The sequence below is a fragment of the Notamacropus eugenii genome, chromosome 2, assembly GCF_028372415.1.
Source record: "Notamacropus eugenii isolate mMacEug1 chromosome 2, mMacEug1.pri_v2, whole genome shotgun sequence".
Taxonomy (NCBI): Eukaryota; Metazoa; Chordata; class Mammalia; order Diprotodontia; family Macropodidae; genus Notamacropus; species Notamacropus eugenii.
The window spans coordinates 145,299,075-145,322,086 of NC_092873.1; the positions used below are offsets into that span (position 1 = coordinate 145,299,075).

The window sequence follows — 23,012 nt, forward strand, 5'->3', positions numbered from 1 at the left end:
GATTGCATTATATATTAAAAAGATGTATTAATACATAGTATACAGAAGCCCAGTTCACAGTACAGCAGCCCAGTGTTTGATAGACCCAAAGATCTCAGCTATTGGGTAAGAACTCACTATTTAACAAAAGTTATTTGGAAAACTGGAAAGTATTCTGTCAGAATCTAGGCATAGACCAATTCCTCACACCAAAATAATTTCCAAATGAGTACAGGACTTAGACTTTAAGGACGATATTTTAACTAGAGGAACAAGGAAGAAATTACTTACCTGATATATAGATAAGAGTTTATGATAAACAAGCAATAGAAGATGTCATAAAAGGTAAAATGGTCAATTTTGATTATGTAAAGTTAAAAAGTTTTGAACATATGTTAAAAAAAACTCAATGCAGCTCAAATTAGAAGAGAAGCAGGTAAATGAAAAAAGTTTCTGTCATGTTTCTCTGAGAAATGTCTTATTTCTAAAATACATATGGAACTGGTTCAAATTTATAAAAAATAAGAGCTGTTCTCTCAATGATAAATGATCAAAGTAAACAAAAAAAGCAATTTTCGGAAGAAATCCAAGTTATCAATATTAATAGTGTGGAAAATACTCTAAATCACCAACAATAGTTGTTCTTCAGTCATTTCAGCCATGTCCGACTTCATGACCTCATTCAGGGTTTTCTTGGCAAAGATACTGCAGTGGTTTTGCCATTTCCTTCTTCTAGTCATTTTACAGATGGGGAAACCAACGCAGACAGGATTAAGAAACTTGCCCAGGGTCAGGTAATTGTCTGAGATCAGATTTGAATTCAGAAAGATGAATCCTTCTGACTCCAGGCTGGGTACTTTATCTACTGTGCCACTTAGCTGTCACTAACAATTAGGGAAATACAATTTGAAAACAACTCTAAAGTTCTACATCACACCCATCAGATTGACAAAAAGGAAAAATGACAAATGCTGGAGGGACAATGTGAAAACAAGTACATTAATGTGCTATTAATGGAACTGTGAACTGATCTAGCCATTCTGGAAAGCAATTTGGAACTATGCACAAAAAGTTATTTAACTGTGTACATCCATTAAGCCATCTATACTGCTATTAGATCTATGCCCCAAAAATATTAGGTAAAGAGGAAAAGGACCCATGTGCACAACAACATCCATAGTAGCTTTTCTTGTGACGAAAAAAAGGCAAACTGAAGGGATCAGACAATCCTTGATTTGCATCTCTTTTTGATGAAGATAAGACTGGATGCCCAGTATGGTTACTCTCTATAGTGACTGACTTATGGATATTTGTAAGTAGGCTTTTTTCTTCTTCTTCCTTTTCAGTTTAAAGTCATTTTCATCAGGTTTGTTAGATACCAGGTAACTACATTCTTATAAACCTTTATTAGATATGCTCCATCCCTGACCAGGAGTCTGTCATTCCCATGTCTAATTCTCAGATACTGTTTTCCTACTGCCCTGGTATAGGCCATCATCACCTCATGTGGACTATTCCAGTAACTTCCTGCTTGGTCTCCCTGCCTTAAGTTTCTCTCCAATCTCCTCTATCTTCTATTCAGTTGTCAAATTAATCTTCCCAAAGCACTGATCTGACCATGTCACCTTCCTGTTCAACCAATTCCAATGACAACCTATTACTTTTAGAATCAAATATAAAATCCTCTGGCTTTAAAGCCCTTAATAACTTTGTCACTTGTCCACATATTTTCTGTCTGTCTCCCATGCCTGGAGTTCTCTCCCTCTTCATCTCTGCATCCTGGCTTCCCTTGCTTCCTTCAAATTTCAGCTATAGTCCTACAGTCTATAAGATTTTTCCCATCTTCCTTAAACTTAGTCCTTTCCTCTAAGATTGTCTTAAATTTATCCTGTATATATCTTGTACATAGTTATTTGCATGCTGTCTCCTACATTAGACTATGAGCTCCTTGAAGGCAGGGACTACTTTTTACCTTTCTTTGTAATACCTGATGCTTGGCACAGTGCCTGGCACATAGTAGGTACCTAATAAAAACTTATTGATTATTTGATTTCCAAATCCGCTTATCTCTTCTGCTTCTTCTGATTTAGATACACTGCAGCAGTGAAAATACTACTTATACTCCTATGGCAACTAAGTGGCACATAGATAGAGCTCTGAATTTGGAGTAAGGAAGACCGGAATTCAAATTGGGCCTCACTTACTAGTTGTGTGACCCTTATCTTTAAAAATGGGATAATAATAGTACTTTCCTTGCAGGGCTGTTGTGAGGATAAAATGAGATAATATTTAGAAATCACTTTCCAAACCTTAAATGCTAGAGAAATACTTGCTATTACTATTAATCTTCATTTCCTAACACTTTGAAATCTTTGGAAATGTTTTCTAGGTTACTTCTACTCATGTGACTCACCAGAACAGGGTAGTATTCATCTGTGTTGATACTTTGTGAAGTTTTCTGTCATATCCTAGATATATACCTCAGAAGGAATCATGATAAAACCTATATTATTATTTTCAGGTCATCAAGTAGGGGCCCTAATACTATTCAATAGGTAGTCATCAAAAACTCTTTTCTTCTTACTCTGACCTTTATTGGAGGATCTCTCACTAAATACACCTCATGAATTATATCATCATCCTTTGCTGGGAAAGCAGTTGCCTCTTCTTAGAGAAATCCAGTTTCCTTCTCTTTAGGAAGAGCTTCATATCTATTATTCAGCAACATGTGTCCCATATCCTTTTCTTTTCTCCTCTCTGTGATATCCTTCCAGCCTTAGGAAATGAGGTCTTCCACTGGTCTTCCACTAGTATCAGGAAATAATCCTGCCAGGTCAGAATTGTCCTCTTGCTCCTCAGATGCTTTTTCTTCTTACTTTTCACTGGAAATCCTTGTTCCATTGTAATATGAGAAACATTTGTTATATTTTAACTCTTATTGATCAATAACAGTGTCTAAGTTACCATAATAATAACAATAATAATTAATAATTATTATTAATAATAACACCTTGACAATGCTTTACATATATTATTTATCTTCTTAACAACCCCATAAGAGAGGTAAGAAAAATCTTATTTATTATATTCATGTCGCAGCTAAGAAAACTGTGGCTCAGAAAAGTGATGTGATTTTCCCAGAGCTGAACAACTAGTGAAGGGGCAGAACCAGGACTCAACTCTAAATTCAGTGACCCTTTTATTCTATCACAGAAAAAGTAAAGAGAAACTTTAAGAAAAAGTCCACTAGGTGATTCTTCTGAATCAATTAAAAACGGAAACAAGGATACACTCAGAAACTGAACTTGATTTTAAAAGATTTTTTTTTAATCTAACGCCTGAATTGTTCTGCTTTGAACATGAGGGACCCAACCTTTGATTAGCCTTTTCTGTTCAAACTTTTCACCCCCATTGAGGTCTTTCCAAACACCAGCATTCCTGAACAAAGCGCAACCCTCAGTCAAGGAGGCTGATAAGAGCAGCCCCTAAACACGCTAAGAACACCACATTCACAAGTTCCAGCCTCCCACTCTTGAGCCTAGGATTTGTAATGCAAATTGAAGTGCTCTCTTCTCCTCTCAAAAAAAAAAAGTCAGAGGAGAGAACCGATTCAGCCATTTACCAAGGAGGCCTCAGAGACTGCACACTTCCAGTCTTTTCACATCCTCACTTTTTGTTAGCACATTGAATTGTGCGTGGGCAGCATTCACATGCTCCATAATCGGGTGACAAATGGCTGCCAGTCTTGAGCAGTAAGTACCCCCTGGTAGTGTTCCTCCCAGCAGGACAATCTCACCTCTTATTTCTCAATCTCTGGCCAGCTCCACAATGCCAAAACAGCCGGTCCACTTGCTGAGAAAAAATCAGTCCAACTTGTTTGAAATTGTGAAAACAAAAGAGTCAGGAGATTGATAGAATTTTATTTTATTTTATTACTTTTCACCCACATCTACAACCAGAACATACGTAAGAGTAACACTTTCCATTTGTGAGAAGAAACAAAAGATTTTTCTGAGTTTGTATTAACAGATGGAAGAACGCATCAACTGCAGATTACTATCCATTAAACCCACTAACTACCCAAGATCGGAGTCTGGCATTTCGTAGTTTAAAACAATTTCCTTGCCTATGTGTTTGTCACCATTGTTACACTTGTAGCTAATGTTTGGTGGGTACAAATTTACTTGCAGTGCACTATAAAAAATATTACTCTAGGTAGCCTAAATCCAAATTGTTTCCCACATATTTTTAAGACATTCACTCACTGCAAGTCTTTAAAAATATCTCACTTGAAACCAAACTCCAAGACCCCGCTATCTTTTTCCCCCTCACTATCTTTTGCCTATTTGGGAATACTTAAATGCACATTATGTCTGTTTTGAATATATAGGCATGCTCATATATGACAAAGGTTTTAAACCACAAATAGTAAGAGAAAGCTGAGACCTCATTCTCCTCCAGACAATGCACTTTTTACAACGCATACACACCAACACACACACCCGCACCCTCTTCCCCCCCACACCTCATACACCTTCTTCATTTGACAGGTTTGTTTGAACAACTATCTTTGCTCCTATTCATTCTTATTTAAAGCAGCTTATTTCATGCAGCTGTTTGGGGGAAGTGTTCATTATTCCCTCAGCCTTTCTTAAAGTCAATCCAAGCTGCGTTGAAGTTTTTCTTTTTTCAGGATATAAAATGTGCCATGTATCTTTTTTTGTTTTAAAGCATTATTAGCATTTATGGATATACAAAGCTATAGAAATACGGAGAGAAATACAACTTCCCCAAAAGCATGATGTCATCTTTTCCCCCAGAGGATACATGCGTTCAGCACACATCTGACTTCTTATAGAAGTTAATGTCTCTTTCTTCATAGTATATTACTATGCTCTTTCCTACTGGGGAAAGATTTTCTATCACAAGCATGTACAAAAAGCCATGCTTTACCATTCAGAATAGTTTTCTTTTCATTCCATGAGTTTAGTGATTTGCTCTCATTTAGAAATTCAATGTTTCTAAATGCTAAATCATTTTTCTCCTGAGATGGTCAGTTAGACCAGGGCCCCAAAAAGGACCCAGATGGAAATACAGACAGAAAGCTCTAACTATGTAGAGAAAGAAAGCAAATCCCTAGAACTCTGAACAAAGGGACAGCATTTATGAGAAAAGCCCACCAAGAAAGGGGCCCAGTGGGCAAGAAATTCATTCCTTTGTAAGTCAAACCAGTCCTAGGAGATAATGAAACCTAGTAGTCTTAGTCCTTTAAAATGAATACATTTTAGAAAACATTGCCACTTTTAGAAGGAAAATCCTTGAAATTTGACATTGGAGTTCTTACAGGAAATCAACAACAAAATATATTCCTTCTGGGTTTTAAGACTTCCAAGTCCAACAGCTTTGTCAGTACCCCCTTGAATTCAAGTTCCCAGTCTGTTCCAGTAATTCTTCCTTCCTAGCCAAGTTCCTCTGTTGAAGGACTGCGACTCCCTGCCAAGGGTTAACGTCACTCAGTGACCAAGTAGAAGTCCGAAAACAAGGTTATGAGTTCTAAAACTCATTCTGTTATTAAATTTCTGTGTGGTCCCAGGCAAATCACTGAACCTTCCTGTACCATCATTTTTTTTCTGCTTTGGCAGAGAAATGGGGTGTTTCTTTTCATTGTCACTACATGAGATTCAAAGTTCTTGCAAACAGTAAACCTGTCACTATACTAGGCACAAAGTAGAGGTTCAGTAAATAAATACTTGCTGAATAGAATTTCCATTGATTTTTCATAGTTACTGCTTCCTTTCCACTCCATGACTCTTTAGCAATTGGGTGGAACTGTTTTTTACTAAATGCTTTGCAATTTTTTCTTTAATGGCATTTGCCATGCATTATTAAGCCCTTATTCTGCACAAAGCACTCTTCTAGGTCTTCTAGATACAAAGACATAAAACAAAAGCAGTCCCTGCTTTCAAGGGCTTTGGATTCTCTAAAATGTCTCCAAAAAAAATGGCCAGTATTGATAATCTTTAAAAAGTATTTAAATATAAGTTAAGTACCTTGTTCTCCTTACTGAGGAATTCCCCATAGATTTTACTGAGAAAATTCAGGGTATTCTCCATAATTTTCCTGTTTTCTCCTATTCTACATCTGAAAACCCTCTCACATCAATCCCCGCCCCAATTCTGTCTTCCTTTCCATCTGCTTTTGATGAAGGGGAGATCCTTCTCCTTGCCCAAGTCTATTCCTCTTGTATTCTTGAGCCCATCTCCTCCCTTCTTCTCCAGCATTTTGCCCCAATAATCCTCCCTCCTCTATTTTTCAATTCTTCAGTTTCTCCCTACATGTTGTTTTTGTTGAGTTGTTTCAGTTATATCCAACTCTTCCTGACCCCTTTTGGAGTTTGCTTGGCAAATATACTGGAGTGGTTTGCCACTTCCTTCTTCAGTGAGGAAACTGAGACAAACAGGATTAAACGACTTGCTGGTAAGTGTCTGAGGCTGGATCTGAACTCAGAAAAATGAGTCCTCCTGATTGTAAATAGCGTTCTCTCCATGGTGCCACTTAACGGCCCCTCTTCTTGTCTACAACCCACAAAGATCCCCAACGCCTCCTTAATTCTTGTTAGTTGACTTTCTCATCCCCTCAAACTATCATCTAGTATCTCTTCTTTCACAGTGCAACTCCTAGAAAATTTATGTACATGGCAATGACTAAACAATTTTAGGTATATGAATGTATTCATGTAATATACAGAATGTAACAGAAATGTTGGATTCAGAAAAGCCTGAGACTTGCATAATTTGTTGCAGAGTGAAATGAGCAGAACCTGCAGAAGAATTTACGCACTTAGTACAGTAATGTAACAGAAAACTACCGGAAAGAGTTAAGAATCAATGCAGTAAAGAATAATGACTCCAGATGACTGAGAATGAAGTCTTCCCACTTCTTGGAAGAAAGGTGACGGACTAGAAATATAGAATGTGTATTCAGAACAAAACCCACTGTCTTTTCCCCCAAGTTGATGCTTCTTACAAATTTCCCTGTTTCTGTCGAGGGTAACCCTATCCCTCCACTCACCCATTAGTGGGTGAGGGTAGAGTTGTACCATGACAGTAAACATATCGCATAGATGCTTTGGAGGAGTGTGTTGAAAGAGTTAGCATTAGAGTACTGACTGGAACTCATTTCTCCTAATATCCTATCCTACGCTCTTTGAATGATAGTGTAGAAATATGGCCTCTCTGAGATGGCATTTTCCTTTACGTGGGCAGCCTGGTCCATGAAGAAGCCTGGTATCCCAGAACGACCTCCCTTCTGCCCATGCAAGATAGTCCGCCACCCTTTCAAATCTAACCCAGGCTCTAGGTCTCAGGGAATTTTAAGAAATAAGAAAGAGCAAAAGGCAGATAGATGTAGGGATACAGAGGCAGTAGTATCTTCAGGAAGGCATGGCCCTTCCAGTAGGGATAGGGGTACTTTAGTGTATCACTACTCTCCCTACCAAAAGCCTCACTCTCTGAGAACAAACCATGAGTGGAAGAGACCCTTTCCACCCTCTCTGGTACCTGGGCTCCTCTTCCAGGCTGCCAAATACACTGAGAAACAGACTTAATGGCTCTCTCAGCACTGAGTAGAGGCAAGTCACAAGAACAGAACTCAGATTCTTTTCCCCGTCCCTAGCCGAAGTCAGAGTTTGGGTACAACAATAAATCCTAATACATACAACCCATGTAAACAAAAACTCTTTGGGACATCCTCAAAAAATTTTAAAAGTATAAAAACAGTGGCGTAGGGCACTAAGAGATTTAGGGACTTAGCCAAGGTCACACAGCCAATATGTTTCAAAAGCAGAACTTAAATTCAAGTCTTTCCGACTCCAAGGCCCACTAGGTATCCAATGTGCCATGAAGCCTCTCCATCTTAACTAATACAGTGAAGCATATTGTAATCATACTTTATTCATATTTCACTTCATAGTAGTTAAATGAATGTACTCTCTTTGGTGGCAGTTTGCTTTTCTTCTTCAAACTGAGAATATCATCTGTCCAGGATCTGTGACTTCCCTGAGATTGCATGCAATCTATAAGATAAGTCTTAGAGAATTGCTAGAGACTGAAAGAGGTTAAGTGACTTGCCGAGGTTCACACAGCTAGTAAGTATCAGAGGGATGATTTAAACTCAGTTCTTTCTGGCTTCAAGGCTCATACTCTGTCTTCTATAGCAAAGATATCAAACATACCACCTACCAAGTCACAACTGAAAGCAGACTAAAAAGTAATTGGGAAATATTTAACAAAATCAATGTAAGTGCAGCAGAACATAGATAATGTTAATATGTGGTCTTCTAAAAGTCACTACGTGGCCAGCAGGAATCATTATGTAGAATTTAGTGGCCCCTGTTTCTATTTCAGTTCGACCCCACTGCTCTACAGCACATACTCTCTCATCCTACTATTCCCAAAACAAACGTGTCACCTATACTAGTAAATGAAAAAAGGAAAGTCAATATGTCAGATGAATTGAATAATTCCTGAAAATCAGAAGACAGATTTTACTTTTGGTCATTGCCGGGACTGTACCTTTACATTAGTCCTGGCACCTCTGACTCTTTCTTCTCAGAACATCCACGTTTCTGTTCTTCGCATTCTGTGTCTCATTGTTTTGACAGAATAACATGGATATCAGCCAATAGTAGAAAGAAACCAGAAATAAAGGAGGATTAAATGGTGTCAGACTATCCTAAGCATGGGATTCATCTGACAGGGTCAAAAGACTTCAAATGATCAATTTTAACTATATGTATTAGAATTCTTTGTCACAAGCCATCAACACCAGCCACTTTGGAGTCCGTATTGTGCAGTATCATGGGACCTAACTTCAAATTCTGGCTCTGACACTTACTACATATGTGACCTTGGGCAAACCCTTAAGAACTTTCTGGTTCTCAGTTTCCTCATCTGTAAAATGACAGAGTTGAATCAGATGACCTCTTCTAGCTCTAGCTCTAGCTCTATGTTTCTATATCCTTTCTATCTCACTCTCCACTTTTACTTTCCATGGTTGTCGTTTAGTCATTTTGCAGTCATGTCCAACTCTTCATGACCCCTTTTGGGGTATTCTTGGCAAAGACAATAGAGTGGTTTGCCATTTCCTTCTCCAGCTCATTTTACAGATAAAGAAATGGAGACAAACAAGGTTAAGTGACTTGCCCAGGGTTACACAGTAAGAATCTAAGGCTGGATCTGAACTCAGGTCTTTCTGACTCCAGGTACCATTTTGTTGTCTTTTATCCTTACATAATCAGGAAACCTTACAAAATAACACAAGAAGTGAATTATGCAGGTAGTTCCCGATTGGATTATTTTCTTGCATACATTAAATACGTCTAAAACAGTAGTGTCTAAAACCTAGGCTTGGGATAAGGACAATCAGCTCTGTCTGTGAGTGTGGGGGAAATCGCTGTGCTTCTATATCTGTTAATTTTGTAAATACTTGTGGCCTGAGTCCAGATGAAAAGTTTTCCCCTAGGGAAGCTCTAAATTGCTATAAAGGACAAATGGTACCAGCTTATCTTGAATCTTACCTCTCTCTCTTCCTTCCTTTATGCCTGCCCAGAGACCAAAAAAACAAAGGAACATGCTTCCTGAGGAATGTTCTGGTCCTGCTTTCTTGAGGAAAGGGACTTTTAGGAAGAAGGGGGAGAGGGCTTCCTAACAAAAGGAGAACACAAAGAATTGGGAACATTGGAAGCTCAAGGCCCACTCCTACTTAGAAAGGGCCCCTCAGTATTCTTTTCAGATCAGCTTTGCAGGTGATGCTGGTCACAGAATTACATCACCAGAGGAGCAGCCAGGAGTTGCTGGATGCCAGGATGATTGCAACAGAGAGGAATGTATTATCACAGAACACTGAGAAACCAGCCAAATAACATTCCTTGCTGGGGGTGCTGGGATAAGGGAGAAAAACGGGAGATAATTTTACATGAATAGGGAAAGAAAGATCCTGGGTCAGTATCCTGCCAGCTCCTGTAAGCAGATCTAATTATGACCACATACCTCACAAAAAGGGCTTAAGCCAGACTGAGCTGATTTCCCAGGGCACAGTTTTAAAAGGGCAACATAAAGCCCTCCCTTGACCTTTGATGAAAAAATTCTAAATGTTGCACTAGCTCTGGGAGCTCAGGCTAACCGCCCATGGTGAGATGAGATGAGATGTATTCATTCCCTGAACTTACAGGGAAATAAATGCCTAAATACTCAAGTTAAACTTTGGGTTTATTCATGGGGTAGGTTACATTTTATTAAGCCATGAGCAACTGTAATGCCATTGAACAGGGATCAAGATGAAATGATTAACCCATTGTAAAGGTAATTAATCATGATGATGATGATGATGATGTAGTATGGAAGCCCTCTAAGAAAGTCCTGTTGAATGTCAACCCATACTTTAAAGCCCCACTCAAATACCACCTCCTCCAAGAAGCCCTCCTTGATCATTCTGGGTGACCTTTTCTCTCAGATTATACATAACCCTTTCCTGTTCCTCTCTAGCTATGGAGTCAGTATAGTGTTGTAAACAAAAGATGGCACTCAGAGTCAGGAGAACCTGGGTGAAAATCCTGCCTCAGACACTTTCTGCTGTGTGACTTCTGGTAAGTTGCTTAACCTCTCTGGGCTTACTTTCCTCCTCTATAAAATGAGGGGGTAGGACTCAGTGAACTCTAAGATCCCTTCCAGCTCAAATCTATGATGCTACAGTAGGCACTTAATAAACATTCACTAAATTTTATTTGTAGAACCTTCCATCGCTGCTTCACCATGTCATGGAGGTGGTGACCCTGGATTCCCAATGGCAAGCTCTAGCAGGTCCCACCAACCTGGAGAGGATTTAAGTATGTGACTAATGATGGCCTCAGCCCTAAAATCATGGATTAAGATCAGGGAGGCTTGTCATCAGACAGTTGGTCATCAGTTGGTGATTTTTTTTTTTTTTTGGCCCCAGATGCTCATGAAGATAATGCTCATCTGTCTACTATAGCATGGAGGGTATGTGATCTCTCCCAACAGAAGAAATACCCAGGTGGATGAAATTGTGAAATTTTAAAAGTATTAAAATATGTTAAGAATACTGGATTAGGAGTCAAGGGACTTGAGATCTAACCCATTTCTGTCACTTCATTTGCTTAATGATGTCACCTGAGGTGAATGAATATTGAAAAAAAATTCTCTATTTAGCTTACCATGTGCAAGGCTCTAAGAACTAGGGACTGGTGTTGCTTGTCCTTCATTCTCAAGGAAGACCAGTGACATCAGAAAGGTGATGAGTTGACTTGCAAGTGAATTGGATCTAAGTGAGGCAGGACTGTGCAAAGTCATCAGCCCCACTCTCTCTTGCAAAGTCATCTGAGTCAAGTGGTAAGACATAAATCAAGATAATTGGTAATGGCCCAGGATGCAGTGGGAGACCTTGACTATTTAAAGCTAGGGTCTTTCTCAAGACTTCAAGAACTAGGGATACAATTACAAACAAGGAAGATAGTGCCTCATCTTCAAGAGCCGACACTCTTATAGGGGAAAACCACATGGAAGGAGAATAAGGAGGAAAAGAGGGGTCAATAAGGTACATACATCATGGTTTGAAAATGTTTATGGGCAGCTAGGTGGTGCAGTGGATGGTGCACCAGTGCAGGAGTCAGGAGGACCTGAGTTCAAATTTTACCTCAGACACTTGACACTCACTAGCTGTGTGACCTTGGGCAAGTCACTTAACCCCAATTGCCTCATCCTGGGTCATCTCCAGTTATCCTGATGAATATCTGATCACTGAATTCAGATGCCTCTGGAGGAGAATTGAAGCTGGTGACCTGCACAGCCCTCCCTCACTCAAAACAAAGTCACGTGCAAGTCATGTCATTATTTCTCTGATGGCATGGTCTTCTTTGGCAATGAAAGATGAACACACATAGAAGTAGCATGGTGGTCTGGTTCTGGGTAAGGTAAGGTGAAATCTCCCAACCGCTGAGCTTCAGCTATAAAATGGAGACAATCTTATCTGCTCTACCTCGGTCAAAGGATTATTTTGAATATCAATTGAGATCATTTTTTAAAAGCTTTAAAAAAATTAAATTTGCCATATAAAGGAATATTATGATATTACTAATGAGGGTCATTTGGGGGACGCAAAGTTTAGAATGCATAAAGCCACAGTCTGATATTAACAAAAATACTGGAATAGGATCCAGAAGAAATGAATTATGATTCCAGTTCTTCCACTTATCAGCTCTGTGATACAGAGTAAATCATTTAACCTCTCTGAATCTCAATTTCCTCAAATGTCAAATGGTAGTATTACATGCCTTGCATAATAATAGCTTGTGTTAATATAGCACTTTGGAGTCTGTAAAGTCACATTCTCTCAACAACCCTGTGGATCAGGTTTATTATAGAATAATATACTGTTATTATAGAATAAGAAGGAAGAATAATAATAATATATATACAATATGCATATATTATAATATATGTAACATAATATATAATATATATTCTTATATGTGCATAAGATATATATTCATATATAAATATGAAGAAGTAGGAAGTTAAAGTTCTGAGAAGTTAAATGACTTGTCTACATTCATGCTTCTGGAGTGTGGCTGAGATGGGATTCAGATCTAGGTTGCCTTACCAATATTCTGTTTCTTCAAGCATACTGACTCTGAATATCCATTCTGAGGATCTCAGAGAAATTTTATGTGCAATATCTCCTTCTTATGATACAGTAAAAATAGGGTAGGAGTTCTGCTTATGTTTGGCCATTGTTTTTAAGATTGTCTTTTTCCTCTGCATTTCCCCCCCATTTCTAGGCACCAGAGAAAAACAAAAAAGTGTTGAGATTAATTGCCTGGGGAAATTAACATAAAATTAGTTTTCTAAGGTTGCCTGATGAGGTCCTTTGAAAAGAAAATTCTCATGCTTTACAAATACTAGATAGTACCAGACGTGAATGTAAGAAACATGTCAGAGGAGATGCTAAGATAGAGGTTGATCCTGGTGAACTTGCTATGTAGCAGGACTTTTTCTAGCTATGCCTCCACCCGCCCCTCAGAAAGTAAAGCTGTTGAGAATAGGAATCTTTTTTTTTTTTTTAAAGCATTTGTATCCCCAGCATCTAGCAGAGTACCAGGCCTTTAGTAGGTACTTAATAAATGCCTGTTGACTGACTATCAATTAGGATAACACTGAATGGGGCAAGTAGCTGATACAGTCATGGAACACTGGATTTGGAGTCAGCGAGATCTGAGTTCAAATTTGACCTCAGAAACTTATTTCTTAGCTGTGTGGTCCTGGGCAAGTCACTTAATCCTGTTTGACTTGGTTTCCTCAACAGCAAAATGAGCTGGAGAAGGAAATGGCAAGCCACTCCAGTATCTTTGCCAAAACAAAACCCCAGAAGGAGCCATGAAGAGTCAGACAAGACTGAAAAATAACTGAAAAACAACAAATCACTGAAGAGCCCATGTAAGAATTTAAGTGTATTTCATCCAGAGAGTGGGAGGCAAATGCAGTAGGATGAGACAAAAACAAAATCTGACACTCAAATACTTGAGGACTATTGTCTTATCAATACCAGTCTTTGGTTAGGCATAGGAAATGCCAAACTCATAAGACTTGGTTGGGGCAGTTGAGATTTCAGAGCTTATTCGACCTGTTATCTGTGAATATTAAAGTTGACATCAGGAATTTCATTGACTGTAGTAGTCTAAGTGTTGAGATTTCAGATTGCCTAAGAGCGGTCCTGAAGTTTTGGTCTTCTAGCTCTGTCCTTTGTTCATTTTAATTCTGCATGAGTAAAATGTACTCAGATTTTACATGAATAAGTAATCCTTTTGGGTCATGCAAAATTGGGAAGGGAATTATAGCTGGGTCTCAATTAGTACAAATAATGAACTCCCCCAAAGCGGTCTCACTATTTGAGTTTGCTCTGTCTATTTCCATTGGGCTGGATATGATTGCCGTATTTTATATAATTATAGCTTCAAATACTGCAAATGTGAATGAGACCATTTCTAGAAAGTTGATATTTATACTAATTGAGACCTATTCAATGAGATGGGGGCTGAAACATGAGAGATTTATGAATTATTAAATATTATTATTGTTTATAACCCTAGATACAAACCTAGGCTGAAGCACAAATAAAGGAAAGTCTAGAAATCATACAACCCAGGTAGGCGCCATTGCATTTGTGCAAAAGGATTTAGGACTCAGAGTGGCTAGTTTCTGCTTATGTGCCTATATCCTTCCCTCCACCATACTCCATTAGCTGGGAAGATACATAGAAAATTCCCAAAACAGAAGAAAGAACAGAAACAGAAGAAAAAGCAGGGAAAGGAAAAAAAATTAGGTAGCAATATCTTGCTCAGATACAGTAGCTTAGAGATAATGGGGGTAGAAAAATCTATTTGTTTTACTTTTAATTTTAATTATACTCATATTAAAATGTGCTAACTGATATGCTGCCTGCTAAAATTCTTTGAAATTTTAGAGGGAAGAAAAATTTGGGAGCAAACTATTCCAAAGGAATGAGGGCTGAGCCAAGATAACTGAAATAATTATTATTTTAACATTAAATAATAGTAGTACTAATATTCATTTTGAGAAGTCTTTTGAGATGTAGTTGCTAGAGAATCAACCTTGGAGTCAGTAAGATGTATTCATGTTCTATCTCTGATACAAATTAGTTGTGTGACCCTGGGCAAGTCATTTAACCCTTTGGTACCCGTAGGAAACACTCTAAGAATATAAATAGCAGAATACTTGCCAATATACATTCATAGGAGATGTTTCCTCGCCTGGTGCTTCTGATACAATGAAATAATAAATACAGACCAAATAAAAATCACTTAGACAAGAACTTGGAAAACAGCATGGAAGAGGAAGGGAACAGGGAAGCTACTCTCATCTAGTTACAATAAAGGTGAAAGGGGCTATTGGTACGAACTGCTCAGGCTTTGAGCACCCATTTAAGTGACCACTGGGGACATTGCAACCTGCTGGAATATTAAACATCAACAGATAGGCTGGTACTGGAAAGAAGAGCTCAAATAGCATGCCACCTGGTGGCTGACTCAGACTTTGCATCACTCTCAATCTCCTTATTTGGATTTTAAGGACATGACAGTTGTCTCCCTGAATATTTAAAGGAGACAGAATCAAGTCAAGTGTCACATTAACAGGGAATGAAATTTTCCTCTCTTCAACTTCCACCTATTGCTCCCAGTTCTTGGTACAAGAAGAACATTTCAAATCCCTCTTTGATATGATAGTCTCAAAAACTTCATTTTGATTCTAATGATAGGGCACCCTCTTTTAGAGGTGCTGGACAAGATTTCACAGTTAGGTGACTTAGGAGACTGAGGAAAGGACAAAATTGTTAGAGAGAGAGGAGTAAGTAGCCAGTGGATTCAAAATCATAAAAAATTGACAAGGAGAAAATTGTTTACTCTTCTATTGAGATCAGGGGTAGATTTTAGAAGCATAGATGGTATTCCAACTAATGAACTATACAGAATGTATCAAGAAAAGGGACTTGATACTAGACAAAATAGAGAAGTAAGAATTACCCCTACAGATCCTGCTGAACTCTTGTATCCAAGTTTGTTGCAACTTCAGGGAGAACAGGAAGTTGGCCAAACCCCAGCTCAAATTAGGATTAGCAGCTCAAGGAATACAAGTTTTGGCTGGAGTGATGGATTCTAATTATCAAGGAGAAATTATTGTAACATTACAAAATTTAGGTGATGGACCCATAGAGTTTTGTAAAAGTGATAGAATAGTTCAAGTGATTATTATTCCTTGTGAAACAACCACTTATGAAAACTTACCCTTCTTCTGAAATAACTGAGGAACTAAAGGATTGGGTTCAACTGATAGAGCAAAATTGGGAGCTGAAGTATGGGTAAAACAGAAGCCAGATGACATTCCAAAGTCTGCAGAAATTATGGCGTATTGGAAAGATAATACTATAACTGTTGTTCATTCAGGAGAGGATGATTACCAAATTGTACCTCTATCACGAATGAGGCTGTGGTAATGGGTTTATGGACTCCAGAACCACAGCTGACCCTATATCTACCCTGCTTCTGGCTATTGTTTCCTTGTTTTGTTTGTTTGTTTGGTTTTTGTCTTTCCATCTATTAAACTTGTTTGCTAGATTTGTTTCCTATAGGCTTAGTACTCTCCACCTGCAGATGCCTGATCGCTTAAGCCAGATGTCACCCCCTATCCATGATGGTGATGTGACATCTCTGGACCTGAAGTTGACCAAACTCCAGATGCCAGCTAAAGAATTGATCTCTCAAATGGGACCTTTTGGGGCAGGGACAACTCCACGTCCAAACTCAGCAGGAAGTAGTTGTGGAAGAAGAGATCTTTACCCCTTACCCCAAGATTTTGGGCGCCATTTGTTGAGGGGGAGTGATGGGGTGCTTGTAATACCAGTTGCCCCACCAACCTATGTAATGAATATAAAAGATCTTGGGGCTGAATATAATAGTAATTTAAAATGGAAAGATCTTTCTCATTAATTAATAGGCCCATATGATCTGTTTGGATTGCCTAAAAGTCTGGGTCACATGTGGTGGGAGGAGCTTGCTGAAGAGATAGAACAGGAAGGGTGGAGCAGAACTGGGAGGAAGTGAGTGTGTGGGGTTAGGTCAGAGGGGAAAGAATGTAGGCCAACTGACACAATGTGATAGCTGATAGTGAGAAGGCTCTGGCTGAGGGAGGGGAGGTTGGAGAATGGCTTTGCGCTCTGCTGTGATCATGTTTATTAACTTCTTGGTCACCATGATGGATTTTACTTTCTGGCTTTTAAATAAATGGCTTTCTGGTATTTAAATAAATGTTTTTCTTCTGCCTTCTATATGGAGAGTCTTTTATATTTTGCAATTGAGAACTATGCTGGCATATTCATAGTCACCACCAGTGCTATGAATATTGCTTTGGCAATACAAGAACTAACATATCCTTTTTTTTAAAGTCTTGGCTGACTTTTATGTCTAATGCCCATTTTCTAACCATGAAGGAGAAGGTACTATTAAAACTGGAAAAAACCTAACATTAACTCCTAGCTCTTATACCTACTAGCCATGTGACATTGGTCAAGTCATTTATCCCTTCTAAGCCTCAATTCCCTCAACTGTAAAATGAGAGTATTATATATGAACTATCTGATTCATAGTATTTAGAATAAATAAAAGAAATTTAATGTCAAGGTCTACTCTTGATGAACTGATCCTGGTTCTCACTAATCACTCCTTAGCTTTCTAAATGCTCAAAAAATATCCCCTTAAATGCCCATCAATTGGAGAATGTTTGAGCAAGTTATAGTATATGATTGTGATGGAATACCATTGTACTATAAGGAATGATGAAGGTGAAGGATCAGAAAAATCTGGGAAGACTTATATGAGCTGATGCAAAGTGAGCAGAACCAGAACATTGTACACAGTAACAGCAATATTGTAACCATAATCGACTGTGAAAGACTTAGCTACTCTGATCAAAAAACAATCCATGTCAATGCCAAAGGATTCATGCTAAAAAATGCTATTTACTTCCAGAAAGAGACTAATGAATTCTGATTACAGATTGAAGTATTTTTTCCACTTCATTTTTCTTGTTTTTTTCTTGCAACATGGCTAATGTGGAAATATGTTTTAGATGATTTCATATGTATACTGAGTATTATATTTCTTGCCTTCTCAAAGGGTGGGAGAGAAAATAGAAGGAAGGACAGAAGTTGGAAGTGAAAATAAATTTTTTCTTGAATCCCCTTAATAATGCAATTTAAAAGTGGGTCAGGAATTGAAGTCAAGCTCATTTGCCTATAATTTGAAGACTCTATCCTCTTCTCTTTTTTTTTTGAATGTCAAAACAATATTTGCCTTTCTCTAATCCTCTGGCTTTGCCCAGATTTTTTTTTTTAATCATAATCAGTGGTTCAGTCATCATGTCTCTTAATTCTTCACTGACCTCAATGACCCTTGTATGTCATTGTTTTTCTCTTTTTTTCATTTATTAAATTTAAATTTGTAAAGTTTCACAATTTTTATTTCAGAATATCATAATCAATGGCTAATTCATTTGCCCTTTCCCAAATAAGGGCTATCCTATCACACATCATTTCAGCTCTTATTTGAAACAATTCTGTAGCATCCATAGACAGAAGCTGAGAAGTTGGGAAAGATTTGGAAACTGGACACTATACATGTTGGCTGGTTAGCAAATATTGTCAGACTAAGCCAATTATTTACAAATTGTTTTTTTGTTTATTTGTCCTTTGTTCTTGAAGAGGATAGTGACATCAGGAAGGATGCCAAATGAATCAGTTAAGTGAAGGAAGATTCCACCCCACCCTCATTAGTCCTATATTAATTGATCTATATCATTGGCCAAAATAATGATAAGAAGAAGAGTTGACAATTTTATAGCAATTTAGGTTTTATAAGGTTCTTTACATCTATTGTCTCATTTGATACTCACAAATAATATTTTCCATATCTTTATTTTATATATGAGAAAATGAACCTCAGAGGGGGTAAAATGACTTGTCAGAGGTCACTTGGCTATTGAGTGCCACAGGTGGATACAAAATTAGGGCTTCTGACTCTAAATTCAATGTGCTTCATAATATATTCCAACAGCAGCCAAAGAGAAGGGAGAAAAGGAGGAAGAGGAGGAAAAAGCTGTTTGCATTCATCTAACACTTTTGTTTGCTTTCTTTTGATATTTATTTTTCTTTTAAGGAGACTCATGGAAACATCAGACTGCTTTTCTGTCACCTAAAGAACTAATAAAATTAAGACAGATATAGACCATCCCCAGCAGCTTTCTGCTCCCAAAGCCTCAAATGCACAAGCAGATTCAGCTCTGATTCAAAGCACCTGGGTTCCATAAGCAGCTAGTTTGACAAAGGAGATGGAAAGAGTATAAAAAGAAAATTCTCAAGGGAGTAAGGAAGCAAAAAGGATATAAACTCAGACTGGAAAAAAATTAGACATTTACTTCTACTAATCCCTAAGTGAACTTTACCTTCAATAACAAATGTGGGCAACGAGTCATGATAGTGCTAGCAATACCTGTGACTTTGTCATTAATGGAAATCCCAGATGTTTTCATAACACATTACTGTTTTTACAAATAATTCAAAATTTCATTCATGCTCAAAATTACTACAGTTATGAGATGTTCTGCTACATATATTATACCATAAATTTGTTTTTATATGTTGAAAACTATATTTCAATATAAATGGTTTCCTTTGTAATCCTATGTATTTTACTTTATTTTTTAAATGTTATTCTGAGAAGTGAGCTATAGGTTTCATTGGATTGTCAAAAGGGTCCCTAACATGCGCTGAAAATACGTAAGAACCACTAGCATAAAAAAATGAGAAAGTTTTCACATTAAGGGAACTACTTCAAATGAGGTAAAGAGAGAAATCTTTACTACCTCTTTGAGAATGACAGCTAGTGATGAGGATAAAAGTCAAGAACTGTTGACTTCTATGAGTTTCACAAATTATGAAAGGTTAAGTAATTTTGATGCAATATCATCATTAAAAACTTTCTACGCAGACGAGCAGTAAACCACCATATAGCCTTGATTGTCCTTAGGAAGCAATAGAATCCTTCTAAAATTTTCAAAGTATCGATTCCTAGGTAAATTTAAGATGTTACCTTCTTTATTCACTAGATTTCCATGCATAGAAGAAAAAAAGTATATCATTTCAAATAGTATGTAATAAATTCAAAGGCCTTAAAAATTGAATTCAAATTGATGGCCTCCAAAGGTCCTTTCTACCCTTATGATTTTACATCACTATCTTTGTGGATAGTTCATATTGGCATGGCATTTCCCACCTGTATGCATGCTCATTTTTCCAGCACCAGCAGTAGCTTACACTTAGGTTCTATAATCGCAAATGCCATTGGGAAGGAAGGTGTCCAGGGCATCAGTACAGAGAAGAACCATAGATTAAAATGGCATGAAAGACTGAGACTAAGTTAAAAAACTATTGGGTTCTAAGCTTCCTGGAGCCCTAGGAATGGATCTAATTGTCATTCAGGATGGGGAAGGGGGGTTACCTTTCACGTTCCTGCTCCAGGAGGTTGGTGAAGTCATCACTTTTGTTCATGTAATCTGTGTGCTTGTGCTTCTCGTTTTCTAGCTCATAAACAGTGCGCCTGTGGCACTTCTCTGCCAATAGGAGCTGCTCCAACATGCGCCGATAGGTTTCTCTTTGTTTTTCTTCAAGCCTGTCCAGCTGAGTAGGCAAAAGAGTGGAAGATCTTAATATTTCATTGCATTTGGCATGCCTTTCCTTTGTATTCCTCATGTAATTAAGTTAAGAAAAAAGAAGCTTGGAAATTTTTGCCTGTCTTCTCCGATATCATCGTTTATTGGATTTCCGTTGGATGTATAGATGTACTAACTAAATAGTAATTGTTTCTCTTTTACCCAGGAACTCTGAGGGTCTTCCCCTCCCAGTCTGATTTTTTTTTGTATTAAAGGGGTCATCCCTTGAGTAACTTAAAAAAGCCTATTCATTGAATGGGTGTATCTCACTCAAGGTGAGAATGTGATAAGACCTTAGCCTGCAAGGACCAGGGTCTCATATTGCATTCTGGACCATCTCCAGACACCTGATGAATATCAAGCCACTGGACCCAGATGTCTCAGGAGAAGAAAGTGAGGTTGGTGACCTTGCACAGCCCTCCTTCACTCAAATCAAAGTCAACTACAAGTCATGTCATCATCTTGATATCATGGTCCTCTTCAAGAACGAAGGACAAACACAAGAACAACGACAGATTTAGAGCAAGACAAGACCACAATGGTAGTCTAGTACAAACTGCTCATCTTACCAATGAATAAACTAAGAAGTGTATTGATTAGGACTTGCCTGAGTTCACACAGGCAGTGAGTGACAGAGCCAAGACTCAAATCTGATCCTCTGTCTTCATATTTGAATCTTCACTGCACCATACAATGAAAAACCCAGGGATAACCATGTGAAAATTCTTTCATTTGGAGGAATAATAATTTTTGTATAGATGATGTGTTTCTTAAATGTTGGGAGAACAAGCTCTTGCACAGATTTATTGATTTAGTACAAAGTACCACACCCAATAATATCAAGGACAATATCCTTCTTGATCTCTGAAAGATTAGGAGCTCCCTATGCACGTGTGCCATGCTTTCCCTCAAGGAAGTAGTCCACATCATCAAAATCCTTTCTTACCTACTTCTAGATGTATTTAAGACAAAGAGTTTTAAAGGAACTCTAGTCCTTTAAAATGGGATCAATCCAATTTCCAGAAGGTGTTTAACAGAATATGGACTTCAGAACTTGCCTCAAAAATCTGACAACATACCCATTCCACACCTTTCTCAAACTTAATGTCATCCTCTACTTAAAATCCTACAGACTTTCACTAAAGAAGATATATTTAACACTAACTCCTATTTGTTGAGAAGCAATGTGACATAGTGAATAGAGAGCTGACTTTGGAGCCAGGAAGACCTAGACTGAAGTCTCACCTCTGATATATACTGGCTGTGCAATCCTGAGCAAGTAACCTAACTTCCCAGTGCTGTAGGCAACTTTCTTAAGACTTCAAATTGTAGAGAAGATGCTGACCTGTATTGTTTGGGGTTTTCTCTTTATTCATGAGTTTCCTATAACACTGAAATCCCATGTCCAGTAGCTATCCCATTTGCATATTGCCTTTTAGTCTCCATAAACCCAGAGAAAGAATGCCATCAGTCACAAGAGCTATTACGGAAGCAACTGGTGCAGTGAAGAGTCCTGAATCTATAGTGAGAAAGTTGGGGTCACCAGGCTTGACCTTGAAATCCAGCATCTACCACCTAATCTTACCTGTGTGACCTTGGGCAAGTCACCTTTTGGGCCTCAGCTCCTTTCTCTGTAAAATAAAACATTGGACTTAATGATTCTTAGGTCCTTTCCACTTCTAATCTATGATCATAATATCCTATTATGCTGGCTTACTTGGATTGATTTCGGTTAGTAAGAAAAGAGGAAGGATACAAGTATTAATAAGTACCTAATATGTGCCAGGTACTGTGCTAAGTGCTTTACTAATAGAGTTTGATGCTCACAACAACCCTGGGAAGTAAGTGACCTTATTATCTACACTGCAAAGCTGAGGAAACAAAGGAAGATAGAGGTGAAGTGACTTGCTAAGCGTCACATAGATAGTAAGTGTCTGAGGCTGGATTTGAACTCAGGTCTTCCTGCCTCCAGGCCTAGTGCTCTATCCACTGTATCAATTAGTAATGTAAAAGAAGCTAGGCATCTCCCATATTATTCTAACTGGGGAAGGACAATCTCTCTGAGTTTTTAATACATTTTGTTGATTGATTACAAAAGATATTGTTCCTGTTTCCCCTGATATTTCCTATCCAGAATTCCACTGTTACCTTCCAGATCAAAGAAAACACATCGTGTGACCGTAGGTGCGCTGCCTGAGACAATAACTGGAAGTAAGCAAAACACTGGCAGCCAAAACCTCACATATTCTACCTTTTTTCTTTGGCAGCTGAGTAATTTTTAGAATGATTAAAAAGACCATTAAACCAAGAGTTCTCCATAATTAAAAAAACAAAAAAACCCTCACATTCCAGATATAAGAAACTTTCTCCAACATATTGTCTCCGGATCCCTCTTTAAAATGTATACTGTCTTTCAACTTTTTTTTTTTTTTTGTATATCAGGATAGTTGTAAACGTTAAGGATCATACAATACACCTATGAGTATTTTGGTTCCCCAGTGACCTGGGAAAAACATTCAGGCCCAGTTTTCTCATCTAAAATTTTAACTATCTTGTAGAAGAATCATTGTTAGGATAGCTGCTAATATTTACCAAAATTAAAATAAAAAACCCAAGAATGAATATTTAGTAAGGTTTTATAAGATAAATCATTTTTGAAGATTTGCAAAGTTGCCTTGA

At 37.9% G+C, this 23,012-nt stretch overlaps 1 protein-coding gene across 5 annotated transcripts in view; it reads right to left on the reverse strand.

Moving 5' to 3' along the window:
* FILIP1 (filamin A interacting protein 1) overlaps positions 1–23,012 on the reverse strand; it is a 261,568-nt gene that overhangs the window by 76,095 nt on the left and 162,461 nt on the right. For all 5 annotated transcript variants that reach the window (XM_072642630.1, XM_072642632.1, XM_072642629.1 and 2 more), the window contains one exon: positions 20,123–20,301. In XM_072642630.1, the coding sequence (XP_072498731.1) occupies positions 20,123–20,301 (179 nt within the window). The remainder of the gene's footprint in view (positions 1–20,122; positions 20,302–23,012) is intronic.